This window comes from Notamacropus eugenii, chromosome 1, assembly GCF_028372415.1.
Source record: "Notamacropus eugenii isolate mMacEug1 chromosome 1, mMacEug1.pri_v2, whole genome shotgun sequence".
Lineage (NCBI taxonomy): Eukaryota > Metazoa > Chordata > Mammalia > Diprotodontia > Macropodidae > Notamacropus > Notamacropus eugenii.
The window spans coordinates 639,115,381-639,131,930 of record NC_092872.1 but is presented as its reverse complement, the minus strand read 5'-3'; the positions used below and the strand labels follow the sequence as shown (position 1 = coordinate 639,131,930).

At 35.9% G+C, this 16,550-nt stretch overlaps 1 protein-coding gene across 2 annotated transcripts in view; it reads right to left on the bottom strand.

The window, feature by feature from the left end:
* The window catches only part of LOC140520931 (N(4)-(Beta-N-acetylglucosaminyl)-L-asparaginase-like), a 72,183-nt gene that overhangs the window by 17,340 nt on the left and 38,293 nt on the right, over positions 1–16,550 (bottom strand). For both annotated transcript variants that reach the window (XM_072635398.1, XM_072635399.1), the window contains exons 3-7: positions 11,447–11,603; positions 11,008–11,053; positions 7,977–8,015; positions 7,702–7,790; positions 4,696–4,711 (exon numbers count right to left, since the gene is read on the bottom strand). In XM_072635398.1, the coding sequence (XP_072491499.1) occupies positions 4,696–4,711; positions 7,702–7,790; positions 7,977–8,015; positions 11,008–11,053; positions 11,447–11,603 (347 nt within the window). The remainder of the gene's footprint in view (positions 1–4,695; positions 4,712–7,701; positions 7,791–7,976; positions 8,016–11,007; positions 11,054–11,446; positions 11,604–16,550) is intronic.

The window sequence follows — 16,550 nt, the reverse complement described above, 5'->3', positions numbered from 1 at the left end:
GGCAAGTCACTTAACCCTGTTTGCCTCACTTTCTTCATCTCTCAAATGAGCTGTAGTATTTTTGCCAAGAAAACCCCAAATGGGGTCTTGAGGAGTTGGACAGGACTGAAATGACAACAACAAGAACTGAAAGCTCTACTTCCTCTTCCTATTCACTCTCTAGTCTTTTTCTTTTTCTCATTCTTCTTTCCTTGGGCAAATTCCAGGTCTAGAAGAGAAAGGGCTGCTATTTCCTTCAGGTCTAGTTATCCAGACCCAGACCTTTAAACAAGACCCAGAGTCCACATTCACATCAGGATTCATTCATAACAAGGAATTATTTAGGAAAGAGAAAACAGATGAAAAAACTAATTATACGAAAAGAGGACAATACATAATATCCACATTAGTCCTCTTCCTCAGAAATTATTCTGCATCCATTTAATATATATTTTGGATCTAATCTTTTAGGTATATGTTGCTTTCTCCCAGTGAAATGCGAACTCCTCAAAGGTGAACACTATTGTGGTTTTTTTGCTTTACTCCTTCAGCATCCAGCACAGTGCTTGGCACAGTAGGAGTTTAGTAAATGCACGCTGAATGAATGATAATTATGCATTGACTCTCAAAAAATAACGCAACTTGTGTTTTTGTTTTTTTAAAAAAATAAGCTTTTTCTCCTGTTGACTGGGTACTATACTTCTGTTGTTAATTCAATTAACATTTCTTGGCCCCCATTTTTTCTTCCATTTTCTCCATATCAGCTTACAAATATGAAGCAAATCTGAAAATATCTTCTTGTCACAGAGGTACTACATGCCCACATCTGGAACACTCACCATATCACCAGTGATATACAAGCTAGCTATTTCCTTATATTCTACCATACCAGCCTTGATCACTGCCTTATAATCATCTAAGATTCTGAAACTATATTTTGTTCCCTGCATATCACTGCCATGTCATGATCTCTACCTTGTGGCTTCTCTTGATGACAAAGTCTGCAAATATTTTAATTGTGAATTCAAAAAAGGGAACCAGTCCTATTTTAAATGATTTTTTTCTCTTGGATATTCATTTTTTAAGTTCCACATTTTGGGCTGATGTGCAGGAGCTAACCCAGGATGATTATTCTTATAAAAGACAGCATTATCAGTCCAAAAATATTTATTAAGACCCTGTGATATGCAGGGCACTGCGCTAAGTGCTGGGGATGCAAAAAGAGGTCGAAGTCCCTGTCCTCAAGGAGTTTACAATCCAATGGGTTTGTAGCATTAGTCTAACATGTTACATCATCTAAGAGCTTCTAATAAAAGTTAGGCCGGTAAAGGGGAATGCTGACTGAACTGGGAAATAGAAGGACTGAGTTCTGGTTCAAACTCAGTCACTTGCCTACTACAGTAAGGCACAGACAAATCAGTCTAAACTCTATGTGCACCATGCCTGAAAGGGAAAATAGGATCATCTGTCTTCTACTCCACAAGTGTGTTTGTTGTGAAAATAAAACTATATAAAAAGTGAAACCTACCCCAAGAACTTTACTAGGCCCTTCGATAATCTATAAATATAAAAACAATTACAGTGATGAAACAAGAACCAGTTCTCACCCATTAATATTTCTCAAACTACAGTGCTTGTTGAGAAAGATAAGTGGGAGTAATTAGGAAGGGCTCAGAACACACTGAACCAGATTGTTAGGAGTGCACACATCCCTCCTTCATAGAAAGGGGATTACTGCCCACTTGCTCCAAGAGTACATGGACTTTAGGGTCTGGAGATTTTTAAAAGCCTATTAAAGATGGAAAATAACAAACATTTAACATTATTTGCCAATTTCTCACTGTAGATTAATCAAAATCCCATTGGAGTTTATTCAACTTTTCTCCTGGGCTAAATAACTATGTTGGAGAAAAAAGAGCATATATTTATTAAGCTTTTCTTTATGGTCACAAACACTCCCTTTAAGGTTCTTTCTCTCAAAGAAATGATAGAGGGGAAATATTTAGTGGCAAAAAAAAAAAAAAGTCATTAAGCGCCCAATATGTTCAGAGCACTAGGCAATGGGAGAGAGAAAAGACTAAGACAGAATCCCTGACGGAACTGAGGCTTCCAACCAACTACTAAAGACTGTAGAACAAAACAGTAGTACCTCAGGGCTACAGTTCTACTATCCTTTTGGTTGAAACACAGGATTTGAGATAATAGGATTTTAGGGGTAGAAAGGGCCCTAAAGGTCAATCACATTGAAAAGAAAAAAAACAAGAACTGAAAGAAGAAATAAAAACAAACTTTAAATTAGTTAAGGTCTCAGTTCAAAGGTGATTTCTTTCACACATAAGACTTTCCTCTACTGGAACTGTCCTTAAAGATCATCTATAGCCAGAATCCTCCTTTTAGAGATGGAGACTAAGAGCCAGAGAAGTGGCATAGTTTTCCTGTAGGTCACATAGTTACTCAGTGACAAGAGCAGACCTACAATCAATGTATCCTAACTTTCCACTCCACCATACTATAATCCATGGAAAGAAAAATGGAAATGACAATGAGAAAAGGAGTTTGTTTTGCTTGATTTAAAAATAAAGCAAGATATATTCATTTGGCCATTTTAAAGAAAGAGAACAATTGAATTTCAGTCTGGGAAGGAAACTTAATTCTTTCATTTTGCAGACCACGAAACAAGGACCCAGACAGGTTAAATATAGACTTGTTCAAACACAGAAAATGACAAAGACAAGATAAGAACCCAAATTTCCTGAATGATGGAAATAAAGGAAGAATGATAGGGTAAAGGCAGACAGAAAAAGAATGAACAAGAGAAACATATAGAAAAAAATAAAGTGGTAGCAATATTGCTATTTCATAGGAACCTTCCATGCAAAATTAGGCAAAGTTTAGTGTAACATTTTGAAGGTGTCTTCAGTTTAGGGATTATTCTAGCACAAGAAAAGTCTTCAATCAGTACAACTCTCAGTAGTGATTACAGATTACTGGGGAAGTTGTTCCCTAGGAGGGGAACTGAGGAGCTGTACAAGACAAAGTGGATATGGTGAGCAGGGGGCTTACCCGTCAGAGGCACAGAATAGCTGGTGAGGAGCGGAGGGTTTTCTGGAAGACTTGGACAGTTCCTCTGGAAGGAGTCAGCTTTAAGGGGTTCTAGGGGTCCTCTCAATATTAGGCAGGTGAGTGGGTATTCACAAACCTAGATAAAGACTCCCAGAGGGAGTTAAGGAAAGCCTGAAAATTCTTTTTTAAAATCTTCATAATCATGGCTTTGGTAATGATTTTTGTTAGGTTGTTTTAAGTAAGGGAGGTTTTGTGTGTGTGTGTGTGTGTGTGTGTGTTTGTGTGTGTGGTTTCTAGCTTTGTTTTAAGGCAGAAGATACCTAAATGACTAACTTTCCTTAGAGAAAATCTGTTCTGAGTTTATTCTAAAACTGCAAAATTATAGTAACCATCACAGCAAAGGAAAACATCTTTGAATAGTTACTATCAAAGGGATGATAGAATATATCCAGTTTAAAATGTTATAAAGACATCTGTATGCATAATAAATTCAATTTATCTAATCCCAAGTAATGAAGAGATGAATCATATTTCTTGGTATCCAAAATAATGGTTCTGTGGTGAGTGGTTTTGTTAACATTCTTACAGCACCAAACACATTCTTCTAGGATAAAGCAAAAATTGCCAAAATGAAATCATTTAGTGAGCACTTTGACTATTACCTAAAAATGAATGTTTTAATATCTAGAAGAAAATGCTTTCCTAGACAATTGGAGAGACCAGATCCTTGAAGTATCTGAGTAATCTACATCATTCTATTCATCAGGAGGTGCTTCTCTTCTGGTCTACATCTCAAAAACCCCTGAGGGTTTTTGCTGACATCATCCCCTCTTCTCTCCTCCTTTACTCCAGTTTGTGATGAAGGGCGAGCCCTTCTCTTCAGAGATGTTAGTCCCTCCAAACATACTTGGGATTCCATCCTCTCCCATCTTCTCAAGCAGACCGCCCCCATAATCATCTTCAAACTGCTAGCTCCTTCCTCTCTGCCTACAAAAAATCCCAGGTCTTCTGATGCTTAAAGAAATATCAACTGACCCTACCACCCTCTCAAGCTATCATCCTATTTCTCTCTTATCTTTCATAGCCAGGCTCCTAGAATAAGTTGTTTACTTCCTTTCCTCTTGTTCTCTTTTCGATCCCTTGTAATCTCTATCTGAATATATCATTCAAATGAAACTCTTCTCAAAGTTACCAACAATTTTTTAATTGATCAAATCTAATGACCCAACTCAAGCACCAATTCCTACCTTAACACTACTGAAGTGTTTCCTGATCCCTCTCACTCCTTTAATTGCTAGTTCCTTCTTCCTAAAATTATCTTGTACTTATTTTAAAATATCTGCACATTTTGATACGTGTACATGTTGTCTCCTCCAATAGAATTTAAATTTCTTATGGACAAAGATGGTTTCATCTTGCCTTGTATACTTGTTAGAGTGCCTGGTGCATGTAAGTGCTTAATAAATGACTGCTGACTGATAGATCTCACTATAATGGTGACTGGATACCATCATCATCATCATCATCATAATATTAAACACTTTTGGTCCTTGTAGTTGTTTAGCCCTACAGACAGTCTTTATACATTGACCATTTTCATCTCAGTCAGAGAGCAATGTTCCTTAATTTTAACTTCTGTATATATTTACATACCTGCTGCTGCCCCAACCTAAAGTTAGGAGAAAGAAAATTAAATTATTTTTGGATTAAGCAGCAACTATTTTTTAACAATTTTACTATAGTGAAATTATGAAGTTTAAAAAGTCTGTCACCAGGAACACATTCAGACAATATTTTAAAACAAAATCCTAGATATTGAAAAGTCAGCATAAAAACAAACCAGTGACATAGAATAAAAAGCATGTTATATACAGATACTTTTCCATATTTTAAAAATAATGTGTACTCCCTGTGTAAAAAAAAATTGAAATGAGTAGACTATGACTTTTTTTTTAAAAGCTACTTTTTAAAAGTTATTTCTTAAACTGCTAAATTTGCTTTGGAAAATTAACTATTAGTTAAGATATCTTTTTTCCTCTTTAGTTTTATAAACCAGCTTGAGCCCTCATCATCTGAAAAAGGCCCCAAACCTGGATTGGTCAATTGGGAAAGACATTTTGGCCCACTCTGAGTTAACATACCATAATCCTTTGCATGTTCTCTGAGTGAACTCAAAATGCTCCTTGCTGCCTCAGCAAGATGAAACTGACAGGGAAGATTCTTCTGTTTATGACTGATAAGGACCAAGTGCTTTGAACCAGATACTATCTTGATTAATGGTACTTCTCTTACCTGGATATTTTATGGATACTATCCTGTTATGACATTTATGTTTTATGACATTTCCATGTTTATGGCTGACAGACAAGGAAACTTACACACGTGGCTAACACAGGCACACTGAGTCAGGAAGGGAAGGGGACACTTCTTTGCTCTATGGGTATATAGTCTCCTTCAACTGGCCTTTCTTTGAGCTTATTTTCCAATGAACTCCCATGTACCCATATGCATGTTTGCCCACTTTGAGGGAAATAAATATGTACATACAGACTAATTCTGTTTATCTTTGTTAGGATGAACTCTGTAAGGTCGACAGTTTTTTTAGACTTCCATTTTCCAATATGACATATGACTGATAGCCTTAAAACTTCAAAAAGTAGACCAATTTCAGGATGATGATACAACTTGGAAGAATAGAATTAAGTTACCTCTCTTAAAACCAGATGAGATTTAAAGACTGCTAAAGAAGATACAGAGGTTCAAAGGACAGATGACAAAAGATGGCCTAGGAAATACAGGTCTTCACTAAGTGGATCAGTGAGAGGATTTCTGCTAGAGTAGATATGAAGTATGAAGATTCAGCTGAGGGGCCAAAAACATCGAATTCTTAAACTTTATTAAATTTGTAAGCACGAACTCATTACTTTAAAAAAATTCTCATGTCTTTGTAACCTAGAATGAAGAATAATCTGTGATGTTAATATGTTGCTGAATACAATAAAAAAGGAATAAGAAATGCCACTTCCATACTTTATCTTTACTGAAGCAGTTCCATGCATATTTACACATTAAATTAATACATATTTACACATTTAATTGAAACACTGTTGCTTGATGATCATGATGACCAAAGAAAAAGTGATATAGGAAACTATGAAAATAAACTAGAATTTTCCTCTCCAGGAAAGCCTGATTTAAGTTTTCTTTCTTGGGTATTTCATAATAGATTACATTCATAATTACATAGCGCATAAAACTGAGAACTAGCTGGGAGTCAGGTGAACCTGGTTCAAGACTCAAGTTGGCCACTCTAAGCTCTGGAATTTTGGGGAATCCCTTAAACACATTAGCATTAGTTACCTTATCTCTAAATGGGCAGTGGACCAGATGGTTGATGTCTCAAAAGTCCATTCTAGTTCTGAATTTCTAAGACTTTATTAAAACTTTTTTTAGGACCAGCGATTTCACTGGTATAGGGAACATCCAGTGAAGAAACTTCCTTTATCAAGGAACAAAAGCAATTTGCAACTTGAAGTCTTAGACAGCTGCTGGGGCTAAAAGGGGTGGAGTGATTTTAGGGTTAAACAGAAAGTAGGGTCAGATTCAGGACTCTGACTCAGAGGTGTACTGGTCTCCAGAGCAATGGTTACATTTTGGGTGTGAATATCTACGCCTTGAAGGTCTAGTGGTGTATGCAATAGATTAGGGCTTGATTCAGTATATTGATTGTCTAGATTTAAGAAAAAAACACCCAGAAGGCAGAAGAGTCACTTAAGGAAGTCAATGGTTTAAGTGTGAAAACTACTCATTAAGCATCTATTACATACAAAAGATTGGGAGCTACCAAAAAGAAAGCAAGTACATAACTCTTGCTCAGAAAGAACTGATAGTTGAGTGGTGGAAATGACAATATGATGCCCCTATCCCTCTCAGCATTTGTGGAGTCAAGGTCTAGTCAATCACAGGTTAACATAGTTAACTGAAGTGGGAAGAAAATACAAAGCTGAAGACCAGCACTTCGGAGTTTCTGGCCAATTCTGACTCCTTCTAGTAATCTATAGCAGGTTTCCTACTACAGTAAATAGTAGGTGTTCAGGGAGGGCCTAAAGACAGCCAAAGGAAACATTATAAGAAGTACAATCAAAGAACCAAGTTGGCTTCTGCTGGGCACATGCAGATTCCAGATTTATTCTTAAAATGACAATACTTTTTATTAACTTGCCTTATGTAGTAGTACTTCTGAGAACAGACATTAGCATGCTTAGTAGCTCCCAACTGTTAAAACCTTTCACTGTCCCATATCTATAAGGCAGCTTAAATGCCACCTACCCTATTCTGCACTTGTTATGCAGAAATGTACTCAATACATGCAGAAGTATTTTCTTTAAGGAAGGAGGATCATGGGATCATAGATTTAGGACTGAAAGGAACCTCAAAGACCATATAACCCAATCCTCTCATTTTACGGATAAAGAAACTGAGTCCCAGGGAGGTAAGCCTGCTTGTACTTTTTCCTTCAAGCTCTATCTTCTGACTTTCTCCCTTACTTTGTGGGGCTGGTCAGTGGCAGGAGGCTAAGCTATAGGTAGGGTTTGGGATTTCCTCTCCATCTTTCCCGATAACTTCAGGTCTAATAAAGCATAACAGAAGAAAATTCACCTGATGATCTGCATACAGACCACACCCTGGCAAGGGAGAATCCCCCACTCTTCCAGGATACTTAAATGGAGAGCCTGATGTAGATACACCTATGGAGATAAAGTTGAAATTTTATTTGAAGTTTGTCCCTCAAACTACAGAAAGGAGGAAAAAAGAGGTAATTAAAGTTCCATTTTCTTTTCCATGCCTTAGACATCCTGCTAAATTTTCTCTTTCCAAATGCTCATTTTATTCTTTTTCATGTAGATAAAATACTACATTTAATTCTTTCTTACCAACAGTTATGTTTCCGTGAACATCCAAGGCAATGAGACCTGTAAGGAAAATGTAAAAACAAATGGAATCACAACTCTAGCAGTATTAATCGTTCTCATGTCTGAATTTGTAGATGACCATCCACCCAATTAATATTATTGGTTTAAAGGCTGCCATTTCCAAAAGGAAAATATATCTCAAATTACTCAACCTTTTCTCTGAAAATATGTGTTCTCTGGAAGTCTTGAATTTCATTGCTAATAGAAATGAAGCTCGGTTAGATAGAACTTCATTAAAGTCCCTCAGGAAATCAACTTTTGATTTTATGATTATTTAAAAGATGAAAGTACTGTCTCATAGATTCAGAAGATTAATTTGGAAAAATGAATAATTTAGGCAGCTAAAAAAAGATCAAAGTTTTTAGGTTTTCATGTGTTATGCCATAAAACAATATACTGTATTTTTTTCATGTGGCTGAATTTAAACAGAAATAGATATATAAATAAATAGAAAAATCCCCATATAATCTGTTTGATTAAATTTATTTTCTCACAAAGAATTCACAGGAAATATTTACAAAATATAGATATACATAATTATAATAGGAAGTGTGATGAATGTGATATGAATAAGGGTATACAACATTATCACAATGATGGAGTTTGACCCAAATTTTAACTAATGCATATAATCCAAAATGTTTCTACTTAGAAAGTCTCAGAATAACATCAAAGATACATGATTGTCAAGGAGTACATCACTAAATTATTAATGTGTTATTTAATAAAGAGGTCTATGAATACTTAGATATTAAAACAATTTTTTCCCCATGGTCATTTTATGACAAACTCTGGTCATCAATCAATCAACAAATATTTACTAAACATATACTATGTGTCAGGGACTGTGCAAAACATTGGGGAATTCAAGAATGTTAAAAAGTATGGTCTCTATAAGAACTCACTGGACAAAAATTGCTGAGAAAACTGGATAACAATGTGGTGGAAACTGGGCATAGACCAATGCCTGATACTGTACACAAGAATAAAGTCCAAATGGATACATGATCTAGGTATAAAAATTGATACAATAAACAAATTAGGGGAGCAAAGAATAGTGTATTTGTCAGATTTATGGAGAATGGAGAAATTTTTGACCAAACAAGAAATAGAGAACATTACAAAGTGCAAAATGGATAATTTTGATTACATTAAATTGAAAAGTTTTTGCACAAACAAACCCAATGCAACCAAATTTAGAAGGGAAGAAGAAAACTGGGAAAGAAGTTTTGCAACTAGTATCTTTGATAAAGGTAATAAGGGTATACAACATTTCTAAAATATATAGAGAACTGAGTCAAATGTACAAGAATACAAGTCATTCCCCAGTTGATAAATGGTTAAAGGATATGAATAAGCAATTTTCAGAGGAAGAAATTAAAGCTATTTATAATCATATGAAAAAATGCTCTAAATCACTATTGGTTAGAGAGATGCAAATCAAAACAATTCTGAGGTACCATATCACACCTATCAGATTGGCTAACATGACAAAACAGGAAGATGATAAATGTTGGAGAAAATGTGGGAGAGTTGGAACACTAATTCATTGTTGGTGGAGCTGTGAGCTAATCCAACCATTCTGGAAAGCAATTTGGAACTATGCCCAAAAGACTACAAAAATGTGCATACCCTTTGACCCAGCAATATCGCTTCTCGGACTGTATCCCAAAGAGATCACAGTACATCTACACAAATATTTATAGTAGCTCTCTTTGTGGTGGCCAAAAACTGGAAATCAAGGGGATGCCCATCAGTTGAGGAATGGCTGAACAAATTATGGTATATGAATGTAATGGAATACTATTGTGCTATAGGAAATGATGAACAGGAAGACTTCCGAGAGGCCTGGAAAGACTTATATGAACTGATGCTGAGTGAAAGGAGCAGAATCAGGAGAACTTTGTATACAGCAACATCCACAGTGTGTGAGGAATTTTTCTGGTAGACTTAGTACTTCATTGCAATGCAAGGACTTAAAAAATTTTCAATGGACTTCTGAGACAAAACACTTTCCACATCCAGAGAAAGAACTATGGAATTGGAGAGCAGATAGAAGCAGACCATATTCTTTTGTATTATGTATTCTTTGTTTTATGGTTTCTCCTATTCATTTTAACTCTTCTTTGTAGCATGTATTTAATAGGAATGTATGTGTAGAACCTATATAAGACTGTATGCCTTCTCTGGGAGGGAGTGGGGAGGGAGGGGGGAACAAGGGGGAAAAACATATGGAAGTGATTCTAGAACACTGAAAACAAAATAATTTAATTAAAAAAATAAAATAATCCCATGAAATTAAAAAAAAAAAGTATGGTCCCCATCCTCCAGAAGTCATATTCAAAAGGGGGAGACAGCATGTAAACAATTTTGTAAATACACATATATACAAGTGTAAATGGGAGGTGATCCCAGTCAGAGGAAGGTACTAGCAGTGGGAGGTCCTGAGAAATGCCTCTTGCAGAAGAAAGTGGGATTTGGGCTGAGTCCTGAAGAAATGAGTGAATCTAAGAGGCAGAGGTTAGGAGAGAGAGCATTCCAGGCATGGGTGTCAGCCAGTACAAAGGAACATAGTTGGGAGATGGTGTTTAGGGCTAAAAATAGAAAACCAAGTGTTGTTAGATTGTAGAGCACTAGAGAAAGCACTCAAATGGGTCTGTGTCTTAAACAAAACCCAGAAAGCGTCTCACCCTCTCCAAAGACCTTAGTTAACAGTGATGACTGACTACAGACATTGAGGAAACCAGACAAAGTTTGGTGAAGATTTGTCATATAATTGTCTAGTATGTCTAACACTATATGAAGACACAAACCCAAAGTTATACATGTATCAGATTAGTTATATTCTCTTGGTTTGTAAATTATTGCTCCAAGTTTGGGAAATGTTAACTTCTTCACCCCTAAAGTAACATTTATAATTTAATATGACTAACTATATCATTACTTTATACCATTAAAATATAAAAAGCCCCTCAATAAATGAATTAATTACCTAAGGTATCATGCCCAGTGAGGCTTGCTTTATTCCCCAAATATTCCTGTAGTCAAAAAATAAGCAAAGAGTAGGATCAAATGAGATAACATTTGCAAACCTTAAAACATTATATAAATGTTAGTTTTTATTATTATTTTAAATCATACAGAGAAGAAATAGAATGAAACTCTTTCCAAATAGGCTGTAAGCTTCTTGAGGGCAGGGACCATCTCTCATACTTCTAGCAACATGCATTTCACATACTCTGCACTTAACAAGTGTTTAACTGATTGATTCTGTGACAAAGGATAAAATAGTTGTAAAACCCAAACTACTTTTTCTCAGCTTGAGGTAATATAAGAAGTCAGTGACTGGTCTTAGTAAATAATCTTTTTATTGACTGTAAAATGCATTTGGTTATGAGTCCAAAGTCTAAAGCATGAGTCAAGTTCATTACCTGATAAGCATCTGCACTATGCTGAGTTAGCATCTGTTCATTTTCTTCTACCACAAAACCTTCTTCTTTTGCAAAAGCCATGGCCCCTTCTCCAACAAGCAGACTGTGAGATGATTTATCCATGACCTTTCGAGCCACAGCAAGGGGAGTTGAAATTCTTTTTAAGACAAGAAAATATTATGATGCAATGTTTGCGTACTATTTACATAAATAATACATTTATCAATCTCTTAATTCCTATAACTCTAAAATTTTTTTTAACATTCTCTTTAAAATTTTGAGCTCCAAATTCTCTTCCTCCCTTCAGGCAAGCAATATGATACCTATTATACATGTGAAGTCATGTAAAACATATTTCCATATTAGGCATATTGGGGAAAAAAGCAAGAAAAATAAAGTGAAAAAAATCATGTTTCAATCTGCACTCAGAGTTCATCAGTTTCCTTCCTGGAGATAGACAGCATTTTTCATCATGAGTCCTTTGGATGAATTCCTATAATTCTTACTCTCTAAACCAGTGCTACCTAACCATTTCACAGATGCTTATTTTCCCAATATCCTTAAAGAATTATGTCTTATACTTTCTTTTATCCCTCCCAGAATCCTGGCATTGAGTTTCATATAGAGGAATCAATGGACAAGAATTTATTAAGTATTTACCAAGTGCCAGGCACTGTCCTCGGTGCTGGAGAAATAAATACAAAAGGAGACAGCCTTTGTTTTCAAGGTTCTTACACTCTACTAATAAAAGTTGGTGCATTAAATATAATCATGATCAAATGCTTTTTTTTTTTTTTGGCAAATGTTAAATAGTAGAAAAGATTCAAATATTCAAATTGAAACTGGTGAAATTTGGAACTAAAGAATTAAATGAATTGAACCAAGCTAGAATAATCTCTATAGGAGAAACTGTAGATGGTATGACCAGAAGAGCTGGTTTTTTCCTTCTAAGCAAATCTAATCCCTGGGCTTACTCTTTTGATCTCATTCACTCGCATTTCCTCAAAGACTTTGAATCTTGAATCATCCCTCTGGATCTTTCCAAATGTGTTCTTTAAAGTATCCACTTAGCATCATGAAACGTGCTAGGTGCAGGGAACACAAAGATAGAAACAAAGCAGTCCCTGCCTTCAAGAAGCTCACTGCTTCTCTTTCTAATCTTCTGCTGGGTCAGAGCTACTATGTGGAGGAGCAAATGGGGATCATTTTCTCCATTAATACTGTGAGTTACGTGCACTCTGCAGGTCCTGGTGGGCAGAGGGTAACTCTCCAGTGACCTCCATGCCAGTCTTTCTCCTTGTAGAAGAGGAGCTGTACCAAATGTGGAGGACTATAATCTTAAGGGAGGAAGGGTTCCCTTCGAAAGGACTCTGAGAACTTGCACCTTCCACAGGCAGGTGAATAAGCCTGAGAGAAAGTGATGTGGGAAAAGCCCCAAAACCAAACCTGATCCATATGGACTCAGACTTTTGGGTAATGGCCATGGGTTCCAAATCAATATTTTTAGGTATTTTTCTTTAAAAGAGAGATTTGAAGAACTGATTAATTTTTGAGATTATAAAAGATGCCATTCTGAATGGGAAGGACATCAAAACTAACTTGACACGGGCATTTCATTTTTTTCTTGCTGGAACAATATTATTACCCCCTTATAGATTATATAGTATGTTTTATATGTGTAGAGTTCCCTTTAACTGCTAAGTGAACTCTAAGTAAAAAAAAAGTGAAAAAAAAAGAATTGACTCATTTTACTTTATACAGTGTATAAATCTAATTAGTATAGACTGAATTGATATGAAATGAATTTTTCTTAGTTAATGGAGAAAAAATTATTTGTCAAAGAGTTCAAATCCAGAGGGAAAGGGCCCATATGTACAAAAATATTTATGGTAATACTATTTGTTGCAGCAAAAAACTAGAAAAAAAAATGAGTGCTCATCAGTTGGGGAATGGCTGAATGAATTATGGTATATGAATAGAATGGAATACTACTTTGCTACAGGAAATGATGAATATGGCGAATTTAGAGATACCTGGGAAGTGCAAGAGAACACAATGACATAAGAAGAATCAATGGAACATTTTTACACAATGACCGAAATAATGCAAAGAAAAACTTTTTGAAAGACCTCAGTATTCTGGTCAATGCAATCACTGATCATGACTTCAAAAGACTGATGAAGCATGCTTCACTTTTTTTTTTTTGATAGAGAGGTTACAACCAAGAAGTACATGAAAATATGTATTTTCAGTATTTGTTTTGCTCAGATATATATATTTGTTACAAGGGAAGGATTCTATTTGGGAGTAGAGTTGGCAGATAGTAATAGTTATACAAAAAAAAGTGTCAAGGAAATAGTTTTAAAATACATAGAAGTGAGCAGAAGGAAATTCAGAAGGGGGACACAGATTTGTTATTAATGTGTTAAATTTAATATACATTTAAAAAAACTCAAATTGTATATAACAGATGCTCAGAGTATCAGACATAATCCTCTTTTCAATTTTTTTCTCTTTGTACTGAAATGTTTATGTTTGTTAAATTCACAAGAAAGGAAAAATTTCAAAGACTACTAGTCTTTCAAAAGCACCTAGCTATCTTTATCATTAAAAGCTACTGTAATAAAAATCTAACAACATGAAACTTTAATTTTTCTCCTAAGTTCAATCTATATTGCTTTATATTTGAAGCAGATAATGAATAAAAATGAGATGCCCTCCTACCTGAAGGCTAAGGAAACTGGCTTTAAAATAACATTCATCGAAAATCTCTGAGAATCACGTCTATGACACCTTTAATTGTATCCAGCTACACTAACCATACAAAGACTTGTGGGATTACAGAAAGCACCCAGAATTCAATTCCACAAATGGAACCAGGAGCCTGAGGAGGGCACTGCTGCTTTTATTACGGAACAGCACTAGCTCTCAACACTGCAATTTGAGAGATTTCTTACGTGACATGTTCTGGGATTCTCTTGAATGCAGAGGTCATGAAGGAGCCCTCAGAGACTACCCCAAGAGTGAATCAAACTTAACATTTATAATGATCTATGACAAGACTCCGCCCACTGAGACTGTGTCATTGAAATATCATCAGTGTAAGAATTCCTTCTACCAACGAACACTGCAACCCCCTTTTATCACTTGATAGATAGTCTCTAAAGCATTGCTAGGGCCAAAAAAACACCACCCTACAAACTGGTGAGAAACTTTTTTGGACCTAAGTTTGTCCTCAGATTGCAGACATTCAGCAAACTGCACTGGAACCGTAGGCAAGCTTTAATTTTATCTTGACTAGAACAGGCCACCATCCCACTTTATATCCAAATCCAAACTATGTCTCTGCACCCTAGTCCTCTTCATCCTCCCACCAGCTCAGGTTCTTGTCCCTGGGAATCTGGGCTCTGAGAGGTGACTTGTCATTTTCTCTTAACCAGAATCACTTGGGTATTTCGAAGGATGCATAAGTCCCCTGGGGAGGCCCCCTTCTCTTCCCAACTCTAGTTCACCTACCTACCTGGTCTTGCCCCACTGGAATGAACTTGAGGTAGGAACTGCCTTGCTTGCTTATATTTTTAATCCAGCATTTAGCAGAGTACTTGGCACATATTTGTTCTTTTGGCCCAAACTCAATGCCTTTCCAGCTTGATAGGATCTACTAGAGTATGTTTCTCTGGCATAACCTTCAAGATCTCAGAATCTCCATGTTAGCTAATATTTATACAGGGCTTTAAGGTTTGCAAAACACTTTATACATCTCATTTCATTTAATCCTCATGATAACCCTCGGAGGTGGGTACTAACTAGTACTATCCCCATTTTATAGATGAGGAAACTGAGGCAGACAATGGTTAAGTGACTTACCCAGGATCACAAAGCTAGTAAGTGTCTGTGGCTAGATTTAATAATGATGATGATGATAACTGACATTTATATAGCACTTACTACGTGCCAGGTACTGTGCTAAGCACTATAATAATTATCTTATTTGATCCTCACAACAATCCAGGAAGACAAATGTCATTATTATCCTCATTTTACAGATATGGAAACTGAGGTGGAAAGAGGTTAAGTGACTTGCCCGGGATCACACAGCTAGAAAGTATCTGAAGTTGGATTTGAACTCAGACCTTCATGACTCCAGGTTCAGTGCTCTACTCACCACATCAGCTAACTGCCACTTTGTAGAGCTGCTATTTGTAAAGTGTTTAACACAGTGCCTTGCACAAAGTAAGCAGCCTACAAATGCTTATTCCCTTTTCTCCTCCCTGTCTCCATGACATGATTAAGCACTGGAGTAAGACTTTTGTGGAGTAAGTATCACTACATAGTATAGAAATTAAAAGAGTAGATCTAATGAACAATTCTGTCTTTAGCATGCTAGCAGAGAATTTTTACTGGTAGAGCTGAAACAACCAGGAAGTGCGTTCTTTACAATACCTGTAGATTAAACTTTAGAGAATTATAGCAATGCTATACTTCCAAATTCAGTGACAAATTTGAGAGAATGTGCTTGTCCTGGATCATCACAATGAATCAATCACTTAATCAATCAACAAGCATTTATTAAGTATCTACTACCGCATTATTCTAGGCCCTATTTCTCAGGAGTTGTGATGCTCCTGACTATTTATATTACAATTAACTTCAAAACTGTATCATTTTCAGAATATCAGTAGCAAAGATACTTCAGGATTTCTAACAGTACTCATAAATGGAATTTGTCTGTAGTTGAGGTACATCAATAATTGATTAAGTTACCTTCCATAACATTTTTTAAAAGAACTTTTGCCACAGTTATCAAGGGTTTCCATGAATTCTTCAAAATTATTATCCTGATGACATTCTGCTGGAACCTCTGTTATAAGTGTATAATGTCTCTGTGCAGAAACTGATTTATCCTCCTTTGGGAACGGTACAAAAAATTTCTTATTCACACACTAGGAAGAAGTGTTGAAACTATGGAGGCAGGTCTTGGGTACAGTCTGGGTAAAGCAAGAAATTTCTGGATAGCCCACAGCAATTTTCAAGGGGCAGAACGATGTCATTTCACTGACTGGTTTGAAAGCTAAAAATATACCCTTTTCTCTAACAAAAAAAT